Source organism: Gobio gobio (genome assembly GCF_949357685.1).
Source record: "Gobio gobio genome assembly, chromosome: 11".
NCBI lineage: Eukaryota > Metazoa > Chordata > Actinopteri > Cypriniformes > Gobionidae > Gobio > Gobio gobio.
In genome coordinates this window covers 24,108,701-24,135,194 of record NC_137104.1, presented here as the reverse complement: position 1 = coordinate 24,135,194, position 26,494 = coordinate 24,108,701, and the positions used below count along the sequence as shown (strand labels likewise).

The 26,494-nt window shown below is 38.3% G+C and overlaps 1 protein-coding gene across 6 annotated transcripts in view; it reads left to right on the top strand.

Moving 5' to 3' along the window:
• rnf19a (ring finger protein 19A, RBR E3 ubiquitin protein ligase) overlaps positions 1–26,494 on the top strand; it is a 57,664-nt gene that overhangs the window by 9,498 nt on the left and 21,672 nt on the right. For all 6 annotated transcript variants that reach the window (XM_079829517.1, XM_079829515.1, XM_079829518.1 and 3 more), the window contains exon 2: positions 22,764–23,616. In XM_079829517.1, the coding sequence (XP_079685643.1) occupies positions 22,764–23,616 (853 nt within the window). The remainder of the gene's footprint in view (positions 1–22,763; positions 23,617–26,494) is intronic.

Sequence of the window (26,494 nt, the reverse complement as noted above, 5' to 3'; positions counted from 1 at the left end):
GGATAAATCGGCAGAGAAAAAAAAGAAAACTGGCCGGTTGCCGATCGCGCGCTAGAAGCAAAAACCGTCCGGTTCCGGTTTTTGGCCGGTCAACCGGTGCGTCCCTACCGCCTCTGACATACAAGTGCAAAAATGACCTCCTTTTTCCTGCTTATTACTCAAAAATAATGTCACAGTGCCCGTCTTGGTGAGTATTAACTTAAACACAGTTGTAAACAGTTCAGGAAGAATGTGTTATAGGAACAGTATTTTGGATCCATCCGTGCGTCAGTTCTTAAAGGGACAGCAGCCGAATAAACGTGGCACTCTCTATGTTAATGTTATTCAAACTACAAAAAGACAAACGATCACTTGCTGCTCTTGACTGATTAACTTGTGTAACTTTAATGGATTAATCTGTATTTAATTTTTTACAATGAAGATGCTTTTTTTAAAAATTCAGTTTACCTGAATACTACTGTTAGACCTACCTGAAAAAAAGCTGTCTATTTCATTTGTATCTTTATTCTGTTCTATTTATTTGTGCTATTGTTAGTAATTTGTTTTTGTTCTTATTTTATTACTGTTTACTTGTCTTTTTTAAATTCAATTTACCATTTGAAATCAAGCTTTCTTGTGCTGTGTGTAAGCTATTGAAAACAAAACTACCCCATTGTAAAAAATACATTGAGTTAGCAAATATGAGATCATTGTAATGGTAATTGATAAATGTTGATCAATTACCATTACAATGATCTCATATTTGCTAACTCAATGTATATATGAAAAAAGCTTTAAAGCTAAAAATAAATATTACAAATTTGACAGTATGTAGCGTTTTTTCCCTGTGGTATCTCAAATGGTATCGAATATCGATACTTTTTTCCCCCGTTATCGTATTGAAGTAAAAAATTCCAGTATTGTGACAACATTAGTACTCAACCTCATGTCATTTCAAACCTATGCGATTTTCATTCATCATCAAGATATTTTATGAAACCTGAGGAATTTCTTCCCCTTCATTTAAAGCTGTAGTCTACGATGTTGAAAATCAGTCGAGAAAGCCTGAATTTTTAAAAAACTCATCCCGCCCCTCCACACGCACACCCCTCCCCTCTGTGCGTCACTCCAACAACAACGTCACTCAGTCAAGCAGGAGTAAACATCGGAACAGAGATGTACCATGTGCTTAGTCGCTTCAATCTAATGACCGCGCTAATGACACATCATATGTAAAGTTGACTTTCGACACTTGAACTTAGTTGCTTCATCAACAATTCAATGTCACCATTGTCGTAACAAAATAGCTCAGAGCCACACGTTTGAGTTCACGCCCACGCAAGATTAGCAACACATGCAATGTTCTATCGGCTCGAACAGAAAACCGCTAACGTTAGGACTATTGAAACAGTCAAGCACTTCAAGAAATATAATTACTTTGACCCGTGATAGGCGATGCTAAACGGCTAACATTCCAATGCCGACCGGCAGCATGATCATGTTGTCAGACTGATAAAAAGCTATTTATGTAATACACCACACCATAAAAGTATAAATAAATGCATACCTGCTCAACAAAAAGTCAGCGTCGGTTTTAAGTCCAAGGTTTCTCTGAAGCTTCCTCAAACGGGCAATGGTGGACCCTATATTGATTCGGCTTTGAGTCCGGCGTTCTTATCTTTTTTTTTTAAAATCTCTGCTCTTTCCTCAATTGACTTTCTCTTTCTTCCAACCTTGATTGTTGGGGCGAGCAGGGGCCGCTTTCTGATGTCTGTTTGTTGGTTTTTCTCCATTGCTGAGTTGACGCTGCCTACTTGCCCGCAAAATTTCATGTCGCAGGAGGGGGCGGGGTGGGGTGGGGTGCGGTCGGGGGGAAACGCGAGTGGAGCAGGGATTGGATGAGAGCAGTTAACCAATGTAAGCTGTCCGGCCGGACAGCTTACATTGGTCAATTTCTCTGCGGGTGTACACCCAATAGAGTGAATGGATTTTTTTCATTCTTTTTTCTCTTCATATTGTTAGGATTGTACTGTAGAACCATAACCAGCATCTAAACGAGGTTATTAATAATGAACAATCTTTGAAATCGTAGACCATAGCTTTAAAGTCAATTCCCCTAAAACTTAAGATCCAAAAAAGTCATAAAGGTCATAAAACATCATAAAATAATCAAGCGGTCTAATCCAAATTTTAGTTTTCTGAAAAGACACAATGGCTTTATATGATGAACAAATTTACATCGCACATACTATATTAAACACGGACGTTTAAATGTATGTGTGTGTGACGCACCAAAACTACATGAGGGTGAGTAAATGAAGAGAGAATTTACATTTTTGTGAAGTCATTTCATGTAAGTGCATTAATAGAAAGACTATGTGGGAGAGTGTGTGCGCGCAGCTTGTTGGCCTATGGGTAAAAGAGATCCAACGAATGCTTGCATTTAAAGCGTGAGTGTTCTGCGTTAGAAAAAAGAAAGAAAGTTGACAGTGTCAGTAACAGTACTACATTAAACTACCATATTTAATAGTGAATGTAATGCATAATAATGCAGTGGGGGAATTTATGTGGGTCCTAATAATGCCAAATGTCTTTTTTTTATTTATAATAATAAACCATCTTCTTTATTTTAGCTTTAATTATTGCAGTGGTATCGCATTGTGAGTTCAGTATCGTGACTTGTGACAGATTTGAAAAGTGAACAACAAAGTAACACATTACGTAGAAAATTATTAATTATTTTGCATTTACCTACTTAACCCATTTAAGCCCACCGACAACTATAGTTGCCGCAGTGTATAGTCATTTTCCTTTTGTAAGTATTTTTCTAGATAGTATCCATGTTTTTAATCTCAATGACATGCAAGAAAACAACCAAATAAAAGATTTCAAGAGAAAAAAAAAGGTATTAACTTTCTTCCTGTCACATGAGAGCGCCTATTTCCTAGTACCCCTACTTCAAGGAAGCATAAAGAAGGCAAACCCTCCCAAACAAAGGTTATTTTCATGTTACTAATAAGTATTTTTTGTTGACACCCACACATATATATACACACACACACACACACACACACACACACGCACATATATACACATTTATACACATATCTACATAATCGTGAAGGTCTCTAGAATCATCCAAACAAATAGGGTTGTGCCGCATCGTGATGGCTGAGCGACATCACGATGGAGCGCGACCATACACACTTTCTTCTCTATACACACCTAATATTAATAATTATTAGCAGTATTATTATTATTACATTGAGACATAGCTAAATCTACTGTACAACAGTAGCCTAGCCTGATATAATTCTAATATAACTTTTATTTTGACGGGTTGCCGTGAAGACCTTTGAGTGTCATGATATGACAGTTTTCTTAAGTGAAACAGTAAATGCTCATGAAGTGAAGCAGCTGCCTACTAGTGGGTACAGAATATACTCTGTACTACCGGTACCACAGAAATGCTGGTATTATCACATTTATAAAATTTCAGTGCAGAAGAACCGGTACTTGTGACATCCTTACCAGCAAGATATTTTGAATAAAAAAGGAAATAAAAGCAGATCTGCCATATAGCGCTTTTGTGGCTGCAGTGTGTCATGTGAAGGGCATGATGCGTCGTCATGGAAATATTGCTTTAATAAAATGTCAGCAATGTCCAGATAAAAATATTTAGCAAATATCAACCTTTTAGTTATGTCAATCTTTACATCAATGCGAAACTATATAGAAATTAAGAGAATGATTTATCATCATGCAGGGTCATTATGATTAATATTAAAAAAAGGGTGCGACCAACTGACAAAGTTAGTTGCACCAGAGCGACCATTGGGAGGAATAAGTCTAGAGCCCTGACCTCTTATGCCTATGTGTGTCATTTAATGCAAATCAGTCTTTTTTGTAGGATCAGGATTCAGGTTTCCTCAATCCTCAATCTAGATGATCTCACTCTCTCACAGGTTATTAGACCGGTTTTGGCTAGTTGGATGACCACAGATGAGCAGAGAATCTGGTTGAGAAGGTTATGATGAAGGTCTTTGAGAGAACCACTCTGAGGCTGACATCAGTGTGTATTTATCTTGTTTACGAATTCCCCGTGGTCTTGTTCTTGACCTTAATCAAAGTCTTGGGCTTGTTTCTCTCTGCGTAGTGGGAGAACAATGGGTGCTTTATGCCTGAGCTGGAAGTGCCATGCAGTCAGGTGGCTTACTAAACACACACCAAACTGAGCTAATACGAGTTTGTGTATGTTGAAGGCCAGAAATGCCTCAAAATGGCAAGGGATGTTGTTAACACAGAATTTAATGTCATGGAAAACCTTTTCCTACAAGAATAATGTACCAAGTATTTTGCTGTTGAGACTAATGACTAGTTAGTGTTTATGAGTGCACTCATCGTAAGCCCCCACAATGCAATGGTTTCAAAGACCTCATTGGCAGTGATCCGTGCTGCAGCCACTTATCTAATGACTAGTTACTTTTTAATTTCTCTTATGGCATTCGAGCTGAGAATTCAATGTACCAAATTGTATTGATTTAAAGGGTCATTCACATTAAGGATAACTGTAATGATAACTATATAAGTGTAAGTTTTAGGGCTGGGTGATTTTTATTTTCAAATACCCCCAAGAAAACGTTACATTTTAGACATGTTGACAATACAGCAATGATAACCGTTCAAGAGAAGAAAATTATCTGAGCACATGATGGCGCGTCTGATTAAACGTTCTGTGTGACGCTCTATGAATGCAGAACACATCACATCTTAAGCAGCTCTTCACACAGAATGCGATAGTGTTGAAAATGTTGCGGGCAGTGGAATGGGGAAAAAAGCAAAGATATTAGACGCAAGTTGAGCTTTCTTCTAACTGGAGCGCCATGTTTTTAGAATGCCGTTGCATGGGTGAGATGCTGCTCGTGAATCGGTCCATAGTTCTGAGAGAATTTTATTTTTGCCATATCGCCCAGTCATTATTCACCTTTGTCGTTCCAAACCACATGAGACCACAAGCTAGTTAAAGCTGCAAATTGAGCTTATTTGCTGTATTTTAAAACAATCCATGTCAGCCATTTCTCAACGAGACAAGCTGGCTGGCACAATCCCCTCCCATTACGCAAATTCATTGTTCACTGTTGTGTAGTGAATGTCACACGCGAATGAAGCAAGTAAACTCAAAATGTTCAAGTGTCCAACTACGTGCGAATAGCGCGATTTATTTGCGTCTGGTGTGAACGCACCATTAGACTTTTGTTCATCTTTGGAGGGGCCTGAGAGCTCTCGGATTGCATCAAAAATAATATCTTTATTTGTGTTCCGAAGATACTAACCCTAACCCTTATGGGTTTGGAACGACATAAGGGTGAGTAATTAATGACAGAAGTTTCATTTTTGGGTGAACTAACCTTTTAATTTGAGCAGTGATAACCTACCAGCAATGTTAAGATGATTTTTATGAATATATATTAGAATGAGAACATTACAATATACATGTATTACAATGAGTACATTATGTGCTTTAAAAAAACAAGAAAATATTCTGATGAAATATTAAATGTTGTCTAAGGAGTATTTCACTCAAAAATTAAAATTGTCATCGAGAAATTAATTCAGGTTTGGAACAACATTAGAGTGAGTAAATAATGACATAATTTTAAAGGTGTAATGTCCCTTTAAGGACAGCGTGTTCACTAGGCTGCGCTGCTGTCAATTTAAGACCTGCGTGCATCTAATCTACAGACACACGCCGATTTTACTTTCACTTTAGACATAACCGACTGTGTTTATGTTAACCATGTGTGTATTTGACAGTATTAGCGCAGTAAGACTACTTAGTCCAGTAATCACGTGTTTGACAGGCGTTTAGTGCGCGCACTCAGAGAAGCGCATGTTAAAACAGTGCATATGCACGCGAATGAAGGCTTTAAAACGCATGCCAATACTGAACTTTCTTGATTGTGAAATAACTATAGTGTTCCGTGAGTATAACTCCACCACTAACGTGTGATGTGAATGTATGTCACGTTTTTCAGTATATTGGGATGGAGGCAAATGATAGAATTTGTAGAAAAATAATTAATTAAATGCAAAACCGAATTCCCAAGCGCGTATTGAACCGTGAATGCCGTACCGAACGGTTCAATATTATATTGAGAATTGTGGCATCCCTAATTAACACTATGCTGAAAGCTCCTGTATGTGAACCTTCTGCTGATAAATGTGCATTTTCGTTTACTATTGACATAAATCAATAAGTAAATCACACTCAACTATTATAGTAAACAACATTTCCTAATTAGGCCTACTCTGTATACATTTTATGATGAATAGTATCATTAGTTATACATAATGTTTAAAATGCTTATTGTGTTCATAAATTTCCTTATAAAATGGCTTCAGTACACTACCTTCCTGAAATACAATTAATATTGTCATCATTCATTGATTTCATGTTAAAATATTATACAAATTCACTACCCTCTTTGGAATACAATAATCAGTAAAAAAGAAGCATCCGATTAATCTGGGAAAATAATCGTTAGATTAGTTGACTAATCGGAAAAAAATAATCGTTAGATTAGTCGACAGAAAAATAATAATCGTTAGTTGCAGCTCTAGTATGCAGTGTGTAATAAAAAGGTGTTAAACTTCTGCTGAGGTAAAATTTAGTGCAGACTCATATCACGATACATATCGTGACTTTGTTTTCCGATGCACTGCCCTATATTGTTAGCTTTATATTTGCTATAACTGATGTGAACTTACTCTTTAGCACTGTAATAGCATTTTACTTTGTTATTTAAGTAAACTTTTTTCTGTACATTTTATATGAATATGCTTTTCTGTGCTCTGCCTGCATTTCTGTAAGGGATGTTTACTTTGGTGACTGTGTCTTGTGAAACACAGTGTTCAGGAAATCCAGGGAGATGCGTGTTTAAGGAAGTGTGTATATAGTGTCTGTTATGCCTTTTTTATGAATTTTAATCTGGCAGGGCTCTAGTATGTGCTGTAAACAGAATCTGCCGTTTTGAAATGGACGATGAACATCATGAATCATGAATCACCTGGCATTCATAGGAGAATAAACACAACTGATATTATTGATTTATGTATACCGAACTTTACCACGTAAGCCACTTATGCATTTACGTCATTTTGAGTGAAAGCTGTAATTTCCTAAAAGCTACAGATAGATCTGACCCGGTCACTTTCGCTTTCACAAGAGCTCTATATCCGGAGACAATACACAGCAAGATTAATAACCTGACCGGCAAGCGACGTGCTGTTATGAAAGCCACATGAAAGCAGATCTTTCGATGCAGAGGCATGACTGCTTTTTTGCATTGGTTTCAAATTGTTTGTAATACAGTTGCCAGTGAAGTTACATTTTAAACTTCTGCATTCATGCTCTCACACGCAGTTGATATTTTCAGCTTCACTTTCCCCAGCAGACATTGTGTACGGCAGCCGCATATAGAAAGTCTCTGTTTAGCTCTCATCAATTGGAAATAAATCTTGCAGCTGAATGACCTAGGGAGGCCAGCTGAACTGGCAGCGTCTGGATCAAGTGGTGACGTCTTAATCTCCGTCCTTCATTCAGGATCTGAGAGTGAAGCTCCTTTTAGATTAGCCACTCAACCTACAGCAGTATTACTATCATTCAACAGCTAGGGTTTATTAATCTAGCTGTGTATCATGATATTATGATGGCAATGTTGGGGAAGAAGTTTGTAAGTTAAGTTGAACTACAGTCAAGACATTCTTCTGATGAATTAATAAGTAACTAACAAGCTACTAAAAATGCATTGCCGCTATTTCTGTGGATATTATCGTTTTGCAGTCAGAGCCATTTAGAAGTTAGGGTCTTTAGAGTAACAGCCTTAAACTCAAACAGATATATTTGAATAGAACTAATATAAAACATGTATTTATTTATCCACCTTGCTTTTAATGTAAGAGTGGCTGGCTGTGGACATTTGTAACTTGAATGTGCAATGCTTCCGGTGTCATCCGCTTCCAATTTTTAAATAGTTTTATAGTTTACTGCATTTTGTAATTTTTAGTTACTTATTTATGGGCTAATAAATCCGAAGTGTTGCACATTTACGGAATGTAGCTTACTTCTGTGTTGCGAAATAAGGTAGATATAACATTTAGTAAAGTACAACAGTAGTTTTATTTATTTTTTTAATTATTGGTTTTACTTGACGAATGAACCAAATGAATGAATCATACCTCAATACCATTTTGAGTGTGATCTTTTTAGGAGGGCGTTAGATTATTGCTTCAGTTTGTCTTGTGAGCAGCTTGCACAATAAAATGTGACGACATAAACTTTGATGTTTATCACAATAAAAAAAAGTAGCTTATTACTGGAAAAGCTGTTTTGAAAAAAAGTTTACTGAAAAGTTAAGTTAGTTGCATCACTGCTCCTCATCACTGCCAGACAAAGCATTGATGTTTAACTGTTCATTCTGTTCCATATGTAAACGCACAGGATACTGAGCTATTTTGGTTTTGTTATGTCTCTTGGCACAAGCACCGCCTGCTAGCCAGAGGTCATTTTGCTTGGTAAATATTGTATAAGGGCCATTGAACACTGCTAGTTGTAGCTCCACCTGTCCTTGTTGTATCGTGTGTACTTTCTACGGCTAGTTTGGAATGGAGACGGATTATACCAAACCTGAATAAGCCTTTTATTTTAGCTGCTCAGCTGACAGCAGTTTAGAAAGCTCAGGGCTTTTGGATTTGGTGTGTCATGCTTAATATCTGATCAAAGCCAGTGTCCAGTTTAAGTATCAGTGTGATCATACAAGGTGAAACATGGTGAGTGATCAAGAAGTACCAGGGTGGACATTAGGAGTAGGCTGAATGTGCGTTGTCACGGTGAGGAAGTCTGTCCTCAGGGAAGAATGCTCGGAAATTGCTTTAATAAGCTTATTACAAAAATTCCACTGCATTCTGTACACATGCCTGCTTCTCCTGAGCTGCGCACAGGATGCTTGCCAGCTTCTGTGATGTGTGTGTGTGTCCTGAAGCAGCTGGGACAGTGGTAAGCACTCTCCTGCTGGCATAATCAGCAATTGTGCTATTGAAGAAAGGCCTATTTGGTCTCTTGGTGAACACACAAACACAAAGCAGATGAACTTGGCCTCAGAAAATGCTTAGCTGCTGACATAATTTCCTCCCGGCCCTCAGCTGACTGGAAAAGGGAGCGGAAGGCAGAAAAATGGGGGGGTAGAATATTTTATACTGTGCTGGTGTCTCCACCCTGGCTGTTGCTTTGCTCTTTCTCAGTCGCTTTGGGTAGAGGGTAATGCTTAGCAACTTAACTGGTTTACATGTTTCCAAGGAGTCAGACGTTACTATAGTGGCCCTATAACTCTTAAAATGTCTTGCTTATGTGAGCTGCTCTTTATGATACTTTTTACGAGGCAAATGGCTTCCATATGTGAGAAATGGAGTTGCAAATTTGAATGGTACATTTAGCAGGAAGTGGTTTTATGGATTACTCACTTTATTTGAACCCTGTTTTTTGGGGGGGGGGTCAGTTTTCATGCTTTCTATTAGATTTTTCCCCAAATCACACCTTAACACTCGCGGTCTTCCAAAGAGTCCGCACTCCCGTGACGTAATGTCGCTTTGACTGTCAGGAAGAAGTCTGCTGTGGAACTCGGCAAAAGTGGGCATCAAGGGCACACATTGACCACAAAGGGGGCGTTCGCGAGCACTCTTCTGAGTCTTTATTCTCACACTTTACTTTAAAGCTCTATTAGTTAATTTGTTAGTTAAACTGTCAAGGAAAAATACTTCTAAAGCATTTATTAATCTTAGTTTAATTCAACATTTAATAACACATTATTAAAATCAAAAGTTGTAACTGTACTATTTAGGGGCTATTGGGGTGTAATGTACTATTAGGGGCAGTCATGGCCTAATGGTTAGAGAGTCGGACTTGTAACCGGAAGGTTGCGGGTTTGAGTCTCAGGTCCGGCAGGAATTGTCGGTGGGGGCAGTGAATAACCAGCGCCCTCCTCCACCCTCAAAACCACGACTGAGGTGAGACCCTTGAGCAAGGCACCGAACCCACAACTGCTCCCCGGGCGCCGCAGCAATATGGCTGCCCACTGCTCCGGGTGTGTGTTCACGGTGTGTGTGTGTGTGTGTGTGTGTGTGTGTGTGTGTGTTTACTACTGTGTATGTGCACTTTGATGGGTTAATGCAGAGCACAAATTCCAAGTATGGGTCACCATACTTGGCCACACGTCACTTCACTTTCATTTAACGGACCTGAGCTATTGTATTTTTAACTAACTTTAACAAAGAATAGTAACTTCTGTAACACATGCAGCTATTGCTCATTGTTAATGCATTAACTAGCATTAACTAATGATACCTCATTGTAAAGTGTTACGTATTTCTTTATAATTTTTTTGCACTTGAATCTGTTTGAAACATTTATTTTATACATTTGAGTACTTGCCGATACCGAGTACTGATACGAGTACTTAATAATACCATTACAGTTCTTAAAACAAAAGTTTTATTTTCATCAGATGTTTTTAACTTTCTGACTGTAACAAAGTAAATACACAAATTGATGCTGTTGCTGACATTTTAACATTCAACTTGGTGTTTTCCTAAACAAACATGGCACTGCTGCCCTTTTCTCATAAATGTAACATGTAACATTCTTGTGGATTCCAGTACCACACAACATAGTAGCAGAACAACTGAATTAAATGATTGTTATCATAGCCATACAGCCCTTTTTGGAAAAGTGAGAGCCAGGTTCTTTTTGACTTGGAAAATACTAGTCGTTTAAATATTTTTGGCACATTAAAGGTTTTGCTTTAAATATATATATTTTTTTACAAAGGCTATGTTTAAATTACTGTCATGTTAATGTTATATCTTGAAATTAATATATTATTTTGAAAAGTGTATATCTGCAGCAAAACAAAATCATTTAATTTTACCTCAGGTTTTGCATGCGTTGGTTTTCTCTGGCGCTTGCGGAGGCTTCAGATAAATCTCCACTCGGTGAAGGAGGATTTTGAAAGCTTACACCAAACTTTTCCATGTTCTTCCGTGTCATGTCAAACTAGTATAACAATTAAACTTGCTTAGGCTTGTTATACTACCGGGGTTAGGCTAGTCATTGCGCACATCCCTACTAAACAGCCCTTCACTTTCAGCAATCACTACCGAGAGGTATCTGCCTCATGAGCGGTTAAGCTTGGTTTATACTCGCCGCGTCCGCACTAGCGCTCGGGTGCGTGCGGCAAAAATGAAGCCATATTATGGCTGCCGTGCGCTTTGAGAGCGCGAGACCCATTTGCACTTGGCGCCGCGGTGTGCATGGCGAATTATGTAACTTTCCGCGCGGCTCCGCATCCGAAGATGCGTTGCCATAAAGAGGTATTGGGTGCGTTTGTATCGGGGTAGTTTTACGAGTACGAGTACTTCACAACAGTATCGGACCGATACCGATACCAGTACTCGGGTTTCGGTGCATCCCTAATTTAAATGTTCAGTGTATTTTGTTAAAAGAAAGTTATTAAACCTGTTAACAACTTATTTCAATATCTTGATAATATTGTAATTGTATACCATGATAAAAGCTTCAGCAATTATGGCAAAGTGAAAGTTTGATACCGTCCGCCACACAGTTGTATGTCAGCCAGCCATTTAGCAGTCTTTATGATGGGTATAAACAGATTCTAAGTAGTTAAAGATTGTGGTTGTGACATTTTCTGAAAACGATGTTCAGAAAATGTTTTTCCCCGGCTTGTCCTGTGGGATTGATTGCGTGTTGTCTCTGGGTGCACAGTGTGTGTTTGTTTACTATAAAAGCAGTTACACCCGGTAAATTAATTTCGGTGAAGCTCTTACAGACGTAATTAACTCCTTCAGTGTTTACATGAACTCCCCAAGACCTCTTTTGTACACAAAGACCCCTCACTGGAACGTTGTACATTTTTCTTTTACCGTAACGTTGTAAAAAGTTTTCTTCATAAAGGCACCCGGACTAAAATATTGAAAGCTAGTGCTTTTGATTTAATTTATTGCCGTTTCATCCATAGACACATACCAGTGACATGGAAAGATGTCTCACTATATGCTATTTAATATTCCATGATGCAGTTTTATGATGAAAGGGGTTTTTTTTTCTTGGGGAAAATCAAGCATGAGAAATTGTCCTTGATTAACTTGAAAAATTTGAGTAATGTTGATATGTGTCTAAACAGCATACCACACTGGTTAGACAATGTAGGTGTGTTGTGGGAATGTGTTCAACAGCGTCAGCTGTTTTGCATTGTAGCTATCAAATCAGTTTCAATTCACTCTGTGCTCTTTATTTTTTTTATCAGCTTAACAAGCAAATGTTGAATAACATGAGCAAGATCTGTTTGCACATAGCAGTCAATGTTATCTAGACAAGACTAATCCCAAAGAGCAGAACAGTGCAGATGTTATCTGTACTTGTTTTGTGTTGGGAATATAATGCACCCCAAATGAGTGATGTGCATCTTTGCTGTGGCTGTTAATGGTATCTTATATCTATCTTGAATGTTATCAGCTTGCCATTGCATTTGTCTTAAGGGGTCATACGTAACCATACGTGTGTTTTTAAAGGTTAACTGAGTGGTATTAAATGAATTTTAGGTGCACACAGGGAATCAGCCTTGAACACATGTAAACGCATATGTTAGGCCAAATAAATATTTATATAATTAAGTTTTTCTGTTCGTTTAGTTGCTATTCGGGAACATGCTGGAACAATCGTCTATCAGTTTTCTTGAATTACTTAAACACATGGAGCTCTTGGCATCTCCCTAAAACTTGCTCAGGCCAACTAACTGAATGTTGAGTTTCATCGGCTGCTTGGCTGTGAAATAATTAAGCTTTAAGCCACCAGACTTGATTTACTGTGTTTTACCACTCCCTAAAGCAGCTTTTCAACATGATGAAAGTCAACAATTTATTATTTAAAATGGTCACAAACAGTTCTTCTTACTCCAGGTAATTTAGTCCATTAGTGTAACTATTTTGTCATGGATGTATTAGGGCTGGGTATTGACACAAATTTCACGATTCGATTCATTTTGGATATATATTAGGTAATACATGGCAAATTCTCTCAAGGAAAACAAATCTCTTAACTAATACTGTAAACTATGGGAGTCAGTTGTAGCCTACTTTAAAATTGAAGGTAAAAATTAGCTGATTTGAATACAAACACTTAAATTACAGTTATATGAAATATAAACATTTAATTGGTGGCTGTCATAAAAACTTGCCAGATTTATTCAAACATGCATTAAATATTGAAGAATTAAATCCATAAAAAATTATAATATGGTGCATATATTTAGCAAAATGTTCATCTCGAGAGTTAATTTTTCTGGCTGACTAATGAGTTTATGGACACTGGATATGTTTTTTCTGAGGTAAATGTGACGTTACATGACATTGTTTACAAGCTGTTTTACTGACGTATTTTCACGTTTGAAACGCTGAGCGATTCCATGTGACATGATGCAGATTTTGCTAAGTTGTACTCCATCTTTTAACACACTTTCAGAAGCTCATTCATGTTTATTTTGCGCTGTAAAGGCCTGTACACACCAGGATGGATATCGCGCGTGCTTATCGCCAGCGTTTTTCGGCGCGTCTTGAGTGTTCACTCCCAAACGATTTTCACTGGCGATGCGCCGAGTGAACGTGCAAATCCAGTAGATAGCGCTCCCGGTACACAAGGTGGTGCTGCGGCACTTTACACTTCTGACACTCGCTTGTCACACAGAAGAAGAAGAGAGACAGAATTTACGTGCTTGCCAAATCCCATAAGACATATGTCTATGGCCAAAACCATTCACACACTTTTTACTAACTGGCAAGCAGCATTAGCTGTTCATCTTCTTCTTAGTCTACTTACTACTACTTCGTCGTATCAATGTGTGCTCGGCAAGACCGTTTTGTCCTTGAGCGCCACCAAGTCGTGTTTTACTGTCACTTCAGCAGCTCCAGGCACGGGAACAAAAGCGTAGATCTCATTGGTCGGCCAGTTTTTAACGCGCCGTGTCAAAAAAAGCTTTTACGCCCAGCGTTTTGCGCGTCGGTGTGCACACTCACATTGGCACCCTTTGTTTAGTCACGAGGCGTTAAACGCGCGTGGAAATTTCGAATATTCGTCGAATTTACACAAAAAAAGCACATTCGAATGCAAAAACTGTGCATTCAAATTTTTGGTAGAGGCACGCGAGACATGATGATTACTTAACTGATGCGGTTTGTTTATCCAGTACAGCGCTGCGACTGTAAAAATGCGTAAAAAATGGGCAACCTGTTCAACGGCGTATTCAGTCAGACAGAGCAGTGCAGAAGAAGGCAATCAGGGCTTAGGAGCATGAGATGGATATAAATGAAAGAGAAGATGCGCTTCCTGCTGACGAAAATCCTCTCAGTTGGTGGCAAAAATCAAGCGGTATATATGTATCCACATATTGCGCAGCTGGCAAAGACATACTTGATCGTACCTCACCAAAAAACGCTCCGCACTCGCTGCAGGTCAAGTTGACTGTTTGGTGTTTTTCACCAACAATATGTTGATGTTTAGTGAGTCGAAATGGATTGTTTCTGAATGTCCGTTTGCTATTTTGTGTCCACATTACGTTGCCTGTTGAAGCGTGTCTTCTCAGGTTACTGATGCACTTGCTGTTTTATGCACCTTTGTTACCTAATTTTCCTTACATGCTCATTAATGAAATTATATTTTATTTAATAACAATTGTTTAAAAAAAGTTAATGCACTGTAAAAAGTGAATTTCATTTCAATAAAATATGCGATGCTTGATTTGGTTTACATTTGCTTGTTGTGCTCGCTTGCGCCCTCTTGTGGCCATAGGAGACAATACAGTACATTTTCCATCTAACATTTAAATATTGCCTTTAGAATTCGAATATAATTCGAATTTTGATCATATTTATGAAAGAATTTCGAATTTAGCTTTTCAGACATTTTGACAGCCCTAGTGTGAACAGGCCTTAACTGGTATTAAGGCGGAAGAGAAGATCAGTTCATCCGCTTCTTTTGAGCTGAGCTGCACCAGCGCGATCTCATGCCACTGCGCCAAAATGGTATTCGTTTTTGAATTTCCTAATAAAATGTACGTAATTTGAAATGAGACTTTTGTTTCTTATTAATAGTAACAAAGCACAAAGCTTATTGCAATTTATTGGATGGGAGGCGTGCTACAATGTTCCGTTCATTCATCTACTGAAAACAGGATGACTAATCGATTCTTGGGATTTAAGAATCAATATTGGTTTGCAAAAATGTGAATCTATTAAAATCGAGAAATCAATTTAGATTTTTTTTTACCCAGCCCTAGGAGGAATAGATTAGAGCTTTAATAATTAAACTAATTTGATCACAGATGTGCCTTTTATCTCTCATTGGATGTGCCACTAACTTTCTTTTATGTAGTGGATTATTTCCAATATGCAGTGTACACCTTATGCTAATAACCAAACCCAGTTTTGGCCCTTACCCAAATGGATCAATTAATGTGCACTTGTGGTCTTTTGGACTTACAATGGCCGTTGCGTGCACATGTCCAGTTAAGTCCACAAGACTGTTGGAAAAAAGTTAATACTTTTGTGTGTGTAGTGGGGATGTAGGATATTGGGGAAAAACTAAATGTTGCAATGTCAGTTTTTGTCTGCATTAAAAAAAATATATATATATATATTTATTTATTTATTAGGGCTGGGCAAATTAACGTTGATATTACACCAGCATTACATGATCACGCTCCTATTCATGTAAATGCTTCCAAGCACGATTAATTAGTTTAAAAAAAAAAATTTATCGATTCCCAGCACTAATATATATATATATATATATATATATATATATATATATATATATATATATATATATATATATATATATATATATATATATATATATATATATATATATATATATATATATATATATATATATATATATATATATATATATATATATATATATATATATATATATATATATATATATATATATATATATATATATATTATTATTATTTTTTATTTTATTTTTTATCTAGATTATTCTCACTGTAATCTTGGAATTAATCTAGATTAAAATGGCTCATTTGAATTCTGCCAAAGGCATTCAGAATATGTGTACTCGTAAGTGATCGTTTGTCTTTTTGTAGTTTGAATAATAAATAACTTCTGTCCTTTTAAGACCTGACGCACTCAAGGATCCCAAACACTGTTCCTGTGAGCTGGTTACGACTGTTTACGCTAAAACTCACCAAGATGGGCATTGAGACATTTTTGAGTGCATTTGACCATTAATAAGCTGGAAAAAGGAGCTCATTTTTGCACTTGTATGTCAGAGGTGGCTTTATTACGGTATGTGTTTGTGTGCTTCAGATGCAAGCGCGAAATCTGCGGGAATTAGTAGAATTAACGTTATGTGCAACCCCACGTGAAATTCAGACCGGTCACACCAATACTAACACGCTGTCATGATCCAGTAGAACACCCGTTCGCCATGTTCAGAGGGTTAACCGGACTGAATGAGAGGAGGCGGGTGCTTGTCAACTCACTGTCGGTCGGAGAGGAGAGCGCAGCTGGTTTCGATACTATAGAAAAGGAGTATTGTATTGTATCGTTTCAGATATTTCAGTATCGATACATAGTGAAATATCGATATTTTTGACAACACTAGTAGGCATACACACTGGTTCGAAGACTCGTTCTCTCGCCCTCTACAGTGTAATTCGGCTTGGTATATATTTTATTTTTTTATATAGCAATATTTTTTTTATCGCCCGATAAGGGTCTCAGGTTAACGCCGATAACGGGCCACCACTAATATATATATATATATTATGTTATATTATTATATATATATATTATATATATAAAATTACTTATAAATAATAGATATATATGTAATTACTTATAAATAATAGATATATATATAATTATAAATAATAGATATTGTGAATTTTTGAAAACAATTTCACCTGATTAGTAGGGATGTGACTGTGAGGAGGGGTATTTTTAGCCTGTCAAAATGTTACCACACTTTGAATTTTCTGCCTGACAAATTTCAGCATAGACCAGCCGTGATAACGCTCTGTAACTGTGTGACTTCGCTAATTCCTGTAAATTTTTTTATTTTATTTTTTTTTTGCTGTCAAAAGCTGATTGAGACGCGCACCAGAATCGAGTTCTCTCTCGGGCTTGAACAAACAATAACAGAATTATGCCAGAATGCCCATAAAATGAGTTAAATAACGTCTTACATGAACTTAAAAGAGTTGTGGAGAAAATGAGATGACATTGCGTCAGATCTGCGCCATTTTCTGCAGCGGCAGATCTTAAAGGAACAGCAGCGACTAATGATGTCTGTTCTTTGATTAACATTAATGGCAAATATAACAGAGAAAATTGTAGCTTTAAGGAGATCTTCTATATTTAATTTATTATTTATGCTGTGCAGACAGTTTGATAAGACGGGTAGGAAGGACACAGGTAAATTACATTTATTATAATGGGTTTATTTGAAAAATTATTCTCTTGAAATTGATAAAGCTTTTAATTCTACTGTAATGTTGAATGTCTATAATGTTTTAAAAAATCAATCTAGCAGTTTAGTATCAGTGATACTGGCCTTGTTTCATAAAAAGATGCAATTACAACTAATATTTAAAATATACTGTTTTTTTCTACGTTAATTTGTGGTGTAACTGAAATTATTACAATATAATATATAAAGGCAGAAGGTTTGCAGAAATTACAGAGAAAATTTTCATTTTTTTTGTTGTTGTTGTGTTTTTTTTTTTTAATTGATTGATTTTGTGATTTAACCAATTAAAAAGTAGTTGACCAAGCCTCCTCTTGTCGAGTAATATTTAGTTAACTATTATGCGGCAGCCCTAGTTTGTAGTACTTTTTATTTGTTCAGAATGCTGTATCCTTCTTCAAAGCACAGTGGGTTGTGGCCAATATTAGCCATTTGAGTGTGTTTGGATCTTTACATATCTGGGTACCTTAGTACTGGGTACTCATTTCAACTTTGATTTGGGAAACACTTATTCTAATTTTAAATACTATTTAGAATTAGGATGGATAGTTTGCAAATTGGGTCGCAGCATGAATATTGGAATATTTTTAGAACAATTGTTGTTGTGGGAATGTGCATCACAATTCCCATCAAACTTTGCACAATGCCAGAAAACAAAGGTGTCATTGATTGTAAAGTGAGGCTCATTTGGCTGACTATCTGCTTCCTTCAAGCAACTGAGCAAATACTCCTGTTTTGAATGGAGAGTGTGAAAAAACCTAGCTGGAAAGTCCGTGCTTGTATTTGCACAAAGAGGTGCAAGTATTTCTGGTATGGCTTAGAGGCAGCAGAGTCTCTTGGATCACAAGAGAGAGAAACGGCTAGCCTAATGCAGACTGCCAAAGAGTGTGTGGAAAACACTTATTTTGTGACTGCAGCATATTTGAAAGCTCAGATGATTTATGTCAGTGTCTCTTCCTCATTTTGTTTGAGTCTTTGTGCTAATCAATTGAGACTGATACTCTTCATCTCACACCTTGAATTCTTCACTACTTTTGAGGTGTGAAACGTGAACTCTTGAGGCAGAGCAGATGCGTTCTAGACCACAGCTTCACTGGTGTGTTTGTGAAAGGCCTGCAGGCAGGGCGAGAAGATCTTCTCTGTGAATGACGAGAAGGATCCTCATTCTCTTGTCACATTCTGTTCTGCTGTCTCGGGTTCCTTAACATGGTTTATGTTGCTTTCACTGGCATGCAATAGTTTCTCCTATCCTGCTACAGTATCAGTGATGTCACGTCTTGTTCAAAAGTGGTTCTGCAGTCTTTTTGTAATTGTTTCATTACTGTGAACTTGCTGTTTTCAGCCTTTCATCAACTTTTCCACTGAGTCAGTTCTTCTCATCTTGGCAGTGTTTTAATGTGTGTTCAGACAGCAGGAATCAATTTCAACCTTTAAACTTGCTGTTCACATGAAATTCCTGAACCAAACTATTGCTATGATAAGTATTGCATAAGTATGTATGAGTGCTTCCATACCCAATTCTTTTTTGTAACATCATTTTATATTGTTTGTGTAAATATTAGGGCTGTCAACGTTAACACGTTAACGCATGCGATTAATTTAAAGTTAAATAAATAGTACGTGAAGCTGCGTCATTAACGTAATTTTCGTCACGCAGTTAGATGATGTTAAAACTCAGGGGTTTATCACAATCACACTGAGCATCTACAGCACCTGTAACCCTGGTAGGAGAAAATTTCCAGGCTGATTACATCAGACATATACAGACGAGAGAATAGAGACTCGCATTGCGTTTTTTTGTGAATTGTTTGTTCCAGTGTGCTTTGCTTTAAAACACGTCGTATTATGCGATTGTGCAATTTTGGGGATGTACCGAAGTCGTACAGTAAGTGCGTGAGTGTCTGATACAACAAACCGTGTATGTGGGTCTCTCGATCACTGATCTCACGCTGCATTCAGACACACAGTACATTCGCGTTGTTTACACACACACACACACTCAGGAAGGATAATGTTTGATTTGTTCTATGTACGTTGTGATTAGTAATTGTAGGTTTATTCAGTCAAAGCGGTTGATTTATGAGTCGTTTTGGCGTCTTTGTGTTAGGGGTGTCGAAATTAATTGTTTCTGCGATGCAGACGAGGACGATTCGGTATCGGTTCAGTAATAGACCATAACCGATTATAATGTACTGACGCTTTTCTGCTGTCATTTGTCACGTGCGTGCGTTGTCACGGTAGCATACAATGGCAGAGGGAGGTGAGTGTGAGTAATTCAAATGCTCCAACTACTTTAAAAGCAGACATCTGGACACATTTCGCCTTTTATGAACAACCTGGTAAGCACGACCTGGAGAAGACACGCGCTACAAGAACTTTACAAGAACTAGGGGTGTGACGGTTAGTATATAACCGTGAGACCGACGGTTATAGTTAAACACCGTCATTAGAACTCTATAACCGCCAAAACCGTGTTATTAAAATATTTTTTTACAAACATAAAAAAAATAAATAAATAAAATCATTTTTTAGATAGGTTCCCTCAGCTGACGAGGGAAACGGAGGCGGAGTTAGTGGTGCTTCGGAGGCTGCTACTGCTGGAGATGATTCGGGAGAGGTCTGTGCACCACCCCCTACCAAGAAGAGAAATCTTGGAGATCTCCTTAATAAACGGAGGTCTGAAATCTCTGCCCCTTTACCGATCAGAGCGCGCGCTGACACGGAGTTAACCCGCTATCTCCAAGAACAACCGCTAATCCACTAGCATGGTGGAGAGACAATGAAACACGCTATCCACTCTTAGCAAAATTGGCACGTAAATACATGTGTATTTGTGCTACAAGCACAGCATCAGAGCGAGTTTTTAGCACTGCGGGTAACATAGCTACCCCTGTCAGATAGTCACTAAAACCGAGTAAAGTGAACATGTTGGTGTTCCTGTCACGGAACTTGGAAGTCGAAATAGATTAGGAATTTAAAATGTCATTGCACTTGTTTTGTTTCCTGTATTTAATTAGTTTAATTAAGGTATTATCACAACAGTCGTTGTTCGACTTTTTTCTTTTTCTTTGATAAAGGTATGTAGATTTTATCATTTGTAATTTAGACCTAGGCTACTCATTCATTTTTATGCAGCTCTTATAGAATTTAAAGGTCCCATGGCATGGCATTTTTCTATTATTTTATAATGTTTCCTGAGGTGTACTTATATTGTTAGTATGACTTTTACATCATAAAATGTCATAATTTAGAAATAAAAGGCATTTTTTCAATATTGCTGTTTGCCATGTGGCTGAATGCCCTGCTTCAAGAGGCGTGTCTACTGTGAGACTTCAGTAAAAACGGCCACTGTTGTGATTGGCTGACATCTTTGTATTTTAAATGAGCGGAGGGGGCGTGGTTTAACTTGGTCTACGAGGCACGAGCATGCGCGAGCTGCTGCCAGAGAGACGGATGGACCTGAGTTCACTTCACATCAGTTCTCAGCATGTCTGAACTGTCGTAGTTACAGCATATACTTCAGGTTATTAGTCTATTTCTAGTCGGAGGGACTGTCACTCATGTCAGAAAGTTAGTAACTTTAGTAAATTATGGATCAGCGCTGACTGGAGACGCGAACCGTTTAGAACGATTCAGTCCGATTTGGTGAACTGATTCGGTTCACTAAAAAGAACCGGTTCAAAAGAAAGATCGTTCGCGAACCGGACATCACTAACGTACCAGAGACGGAGATCAGCGATTGCTAACAAAGTTATTTATAGTAACTACTGAGTTATGAGAGCGCTGTCAGTCAGCGCGAGTTTATTGTGTTTGTATTTGAGAGTTCTGAATAAACACGAGTCCCAGTCACACCGAGTCCGTCTTCATCAGTATTACCAACTTTGTAACACATGCAAAGTACCATTACAGCTGTCGAGATGAACGAGTTAAAAGTAAGTGTTGATAATAGCATTATTTTTAAAATAAAATAAAAGCGTCAGTTGAGTACACAGCGCAAACAAAGACACAATAGCAGTAATCGAATGTAATCCAGTTTATTGTGGGGCTAGGCTGGCTAGCCCAGATATGCTCACGCTTACCCCCCTTCTGCTTAATCTCACGCCGCGTTTGGTGCCTCCGCTGTGGGCCAGATGCAGTACTGGGGGTCGGGGATGTTGAAGGCCAACGGCCAGTGCAGCTCGAGCTTCGGCGTGTGTGAAGTTTATCTCTAAAGATCTGACTCTGCCGATGTTGAGCAGAAACTCCAGACTGTATGCACATTTTAGAACCGATAGACGCGACGAGGACGTACAAAAACACTGACTCACAAGATAGAAAACACGAAAACACCGGGAGAGAGAGAAGCCGCATTGTGTGCACGAATAATAAATAATTAGCTACACATCAGAAATTACTGATCACAGATCAGAAGGAACTGAAAAAATACTTCTGTTTTCATTTGTACATCCAAACACTGAGAAACTGCCAGCGTTCACTCGTTCACAAGGAATGATCTCTCGAGCGTTTGCATGGGCGTGCCAGATTCTCTGGGCGGAGGAAAGGGAGGAAACCGCTCCTGCTTGGACGTCAAACCAGGCGACTTCAGGATTGGCTCGTCTGGCCTGTCATTTTCTCAAAGGCAGAGAAAGACAGCCAGAACTCGGGTTTACACCGATCAACATTTCTATCCACTTGGGGACAATATTCAGGCTAGGGGAACTCATATTAATGTTGAAAAACCTCATAAAATGAAAATTTCATGCCATGGGACCTTTAAGTAGCCTACTTGTTTTAAAGGATTAGTTTACTGTGTGTGATTTATTTAAAACAAACCATGTTCATTGCAAAGGTTTTTTTTTTGTTAAGGATTTGTTTACTGTGTGTATAGAAATAAACTTATAGCAAGTAGCTAATCAGTGTCTGCTCGTTTATCCCCCCCCCCCCCCCCCCCCCCCCCCCCGACGACGGTTATGTTACGAACCGTCACATTTTACTCACATCATAACCGTCATCACCAATTCTGAAACCGGCACACCCCTAACAAGAACATAAAAATAAAATGCATTGAAATCATAAAAACATACGTTATGTAGAATTGTTGACAAAATATTTCAAATGAGGTCTTCTGTCTTCCACTGTGTACGATGTGCAGTCTGTCTTACTGCTGTCTCTGTTTCTCTCACAGATCAGGTCGAGATCCAGCCTGGTGACTCCAAACTGACACGTGTGTCCCAACTTCAGCTGCCTGGCTCAAGGGAGCAGCTTGCAGAGAGTTCACCACCATGTCTTAACACCTCGCGCTCCCCTTTGAAAACCCTGTCCCCCCTTCCCTCTCTCTCCCCTCCCTCCCCCTCCTCCTCTTCCTCCCCTTCCTCCCCTGCCCTCCCTGTAGAAGCTTCCCAGTCCTTTGGAAACCACAGTGCCTCCTCTGGAGAAATGAGTCTGCACCATCAGCAGCAGGGGTCCGAGAGGGATCTCCCCTCTGCCGCCTCATCTGTCAGTCTGCCCTCAGTACGGAAGACGCCTAAAAAACGCCGCATCTCGCTGCGATCACTGTTCCGTCGTCGCTGTGGGGACCCCAAATCTCGCAAATCACGGGCACTGGCCGCTGGAGTGGATGGCATCGCCAGTGTGGAGAGTGTGCACTCGGAAATGTGCCAGCAGCAGGACCACGCCTCTGCACTTTCTGCACCCGGTGTGGCCTCCACCTCATCTTCATCTTCCTCATCCTCAGCCTCCACCTCTGAGCTACTGGAGTGCCCGTTGTGCCTGCTGCGCCACACCAGAGACCGGTTCCCTGACATCATGACATGCCACCACCGCTCGTGTGCCGACTGCCTCCGACAGTATCTACGCATCGAGATATCTGAGAGCAGGGTCAACATCAGCTGCCCAGAGTGCTCGGAGCGTTTCAACCCTCATGATATCCGTATAATACTCAACGACCGCGTACTCATGGAGAAGTACGAGGAGTTCATGCTGCGCCGCTGGCTGGTGGCGGACCCTGACTGCCGCTGGTGTCCTGCTCCGGACTGCGGGTAAGTGCTTTTTTTTTTTTTTTTTTTTTTTATGCAAAAGAACATTTATTTGAAATGGATATCTTTTGTAACATTATACATGTCCGTCACTTTTAATCCAGTGTGACCTTGTTTTTAATAAAAGTATTAATTTCTTTAAAAAAAAAAAATGCCAAAAACTTTTGAACAGTAGTGTATATGCAGACTTTCTGCAAACATTTGTAGCATGGACACATCATAGCTGTCCAAGCTCAGACATGCATGAAATCAGTGCCAGGTCAAAACAGAAATAGGTCAACAGCAGTGCTCTTTTAGTATTGTTGAGATACTATCATAGTTTTTGTTTTTATATTTTCCATATCATCTTAATTTTAAAGGTTTTGTCTTTTTTATTTTTTTATTTTTATAAATATGCAGGGTTTTTCCTGGCTCAAAATGAGGCGGAGGTGGTAAAATCCTGCTTGGCCCAGCCGACCCGCGTCTCGCGATTTTGCCAATTAATTGTCAGTTTTAGGGCTGTCATAAATTTTTTGTGTGCTTCGATCATTAAATAATTATGAATTTAATTCCTTTTAAGTTATCACTTTGCAGTGTAAGATTAAAGCGAACACCTTTAAATATTTATTTAATTCAGTAAATAACTGAAACAATCACAACAAACTGGCAAAATAAAAGGGTTATAAATGTATCATTCAGATTTCTATCATTATAGAATATCTACATCTGTGCTTGTGGAACTAATGGTCACTTTTATTTGTTAAACACAATCCAGAATCCAATAAGTACACACTACATCATTATAGAGAAAACCGTAAATTATTAAAAATATTTAATCATGAGGTATGACAAATATATATAAAAAAAATTGCAATTACAAAAAGTAATTCTGGAAAAAAATATTTGGGCCAATTATATAAAGTCTAAACATGTTGATAAAAAGCTACAAATTACTTTGTTCTTATAAAATACATTTATGAAAAACAATTGATATTATTAGATTTATATTTATATATGAATGTAGATAATTATATGGGCCTACACAAATAATATCAAATTACAAGATGTTTATTGTAAACGTAATGTGCAGCTTTGTAATGGGGCAACAAAGATATGATAGATACGAGAGATTTTAAGGCTTTTAATAATCTTTCAGCGCACATACTTATGAAAATATATGAAACGCTTCAAAACAGTGCGGCACAATGCGCTTATACGCATCCCGGCTGCAGAATGATGCGCTTAAAGCAGAGTCAGAGCGCGCATTGAAAAAATCACGGCACAAAGAGAAGAGATGTTGAGCGCACAAATCCTAGTCTATAATGTATATCTGTCCAACAGTTTACTGATTATTTGTTTCTTCACAGTTTTAAATTTCAGTTATTGTGCGTGTGATGCTAATTAATAGTCCTTGTGTTGTCACCCGGTAGCGAGCACAACATAGTTCAGAAACCGCTAGATTAACTCCAGCACGATAGACATTTTTATGCAAACAGCCATTTATTTACAGATCAAATATTATAATGAATATATCATCTTGGAGTGAGTTTTACCGTGCAGCGGCTGACTGTTGTAACCGAACGCAACGGGCAGTTTGAATGCTGAACGGAGAATGATTGACAGCTGCAGCAGAGGGAAGATGAGTTTCCTTGAACTTTAACATAACGATATGAATATTATTCTGTTCCTCACATTCAGCTATGGAATGGCTTTAGATGACTTTGTACCAGCAAATCATAATATAATAATGATTGCTGAAGGATCATGTGACTATATATATTTCTGATGATTATTTAATTATCACGACAGGCCTAATCTGAGCAAGTGATTGCCTGTCTGAATTTTGTCGACAGACAGAGGCGGCACGAAATTTAACGGAGGCGGCCGCCTCATAATTCTCTATGCAGGAAAAACCCTGACTATGCCTTTTATAGTTTTTATTAATTTATTTTTCAGTTTTTCTTCAGTAATTCTATTTTAGTTAATTAGCAAGATCCTTTTTATTCCTGTTTCTATAAAGTACGAAGATGTATCGTACAGCTCCGGGTATCCACATATGATTTTGTCCTCATTGTTGTCACTACTAGAGCAAGCTCCTGATTGGTTAACGCGGCGCGAATATCCGCCAGATGTCTATTCGCGTCTTTGCATTGACTTAACATGTAAATCACTCGCGCCAAACGCTTCGTTCGCATCTGGTGTGAACTAGAGGGCTGCAATGGGATTGAGTCCCGCGGGACCCAACGCAAATCTCGCGGGAGCGGGCGGTTTGAATTTTGCTGCAGGCGGGAATGGGCGGCTAAAAAAAACACTACAGGAATCGGCGGGATAGGGAGGTTGCCTAACGACATGATGGAGAAGATGTCAATAGATGATGTAGAAAAGAACCTCAAACGAGGTATTTACAGCACAAAAGCTAAGCAAGGAAAGTCTGACATTTGGAGAAGTTTCTCAATTGTTTTGGTAGGCAAAATCATGCGGTATAACGTTATATGTATCCACATATTGCGCAGCTGGCAAATACATAGCTACTTGATCATACCTCACCAAAAACGCTCAGCACTCCCTGCAGGTCAAGTTGACTGTTTGGTGTTTTTGACAAACAATACATAGAAGTTTAGTGAGTGGAAATGGATTGTTTCTAAATGTCCGTTTGCTATTTTGTGTTCACATTACGTTCTGTTGAAGCATGTTTTCTCAGGTTTCCTTTCAGTCGGTCACGTTCGACGTACGTCGGAACTGACCGACGAATTGGGATCTGTTTTCTGTTTCTCAATTGTTTCTCAATCTGTTTTTCTGTTTTCTGTTTTGAAAAGCAGTCTATTTTTATGTGCAAAGTTTTTGATAAAAACGAAATTATATTTGAATGTATTGTGTTTTGTCTTTTATTTTTTTATTTTTT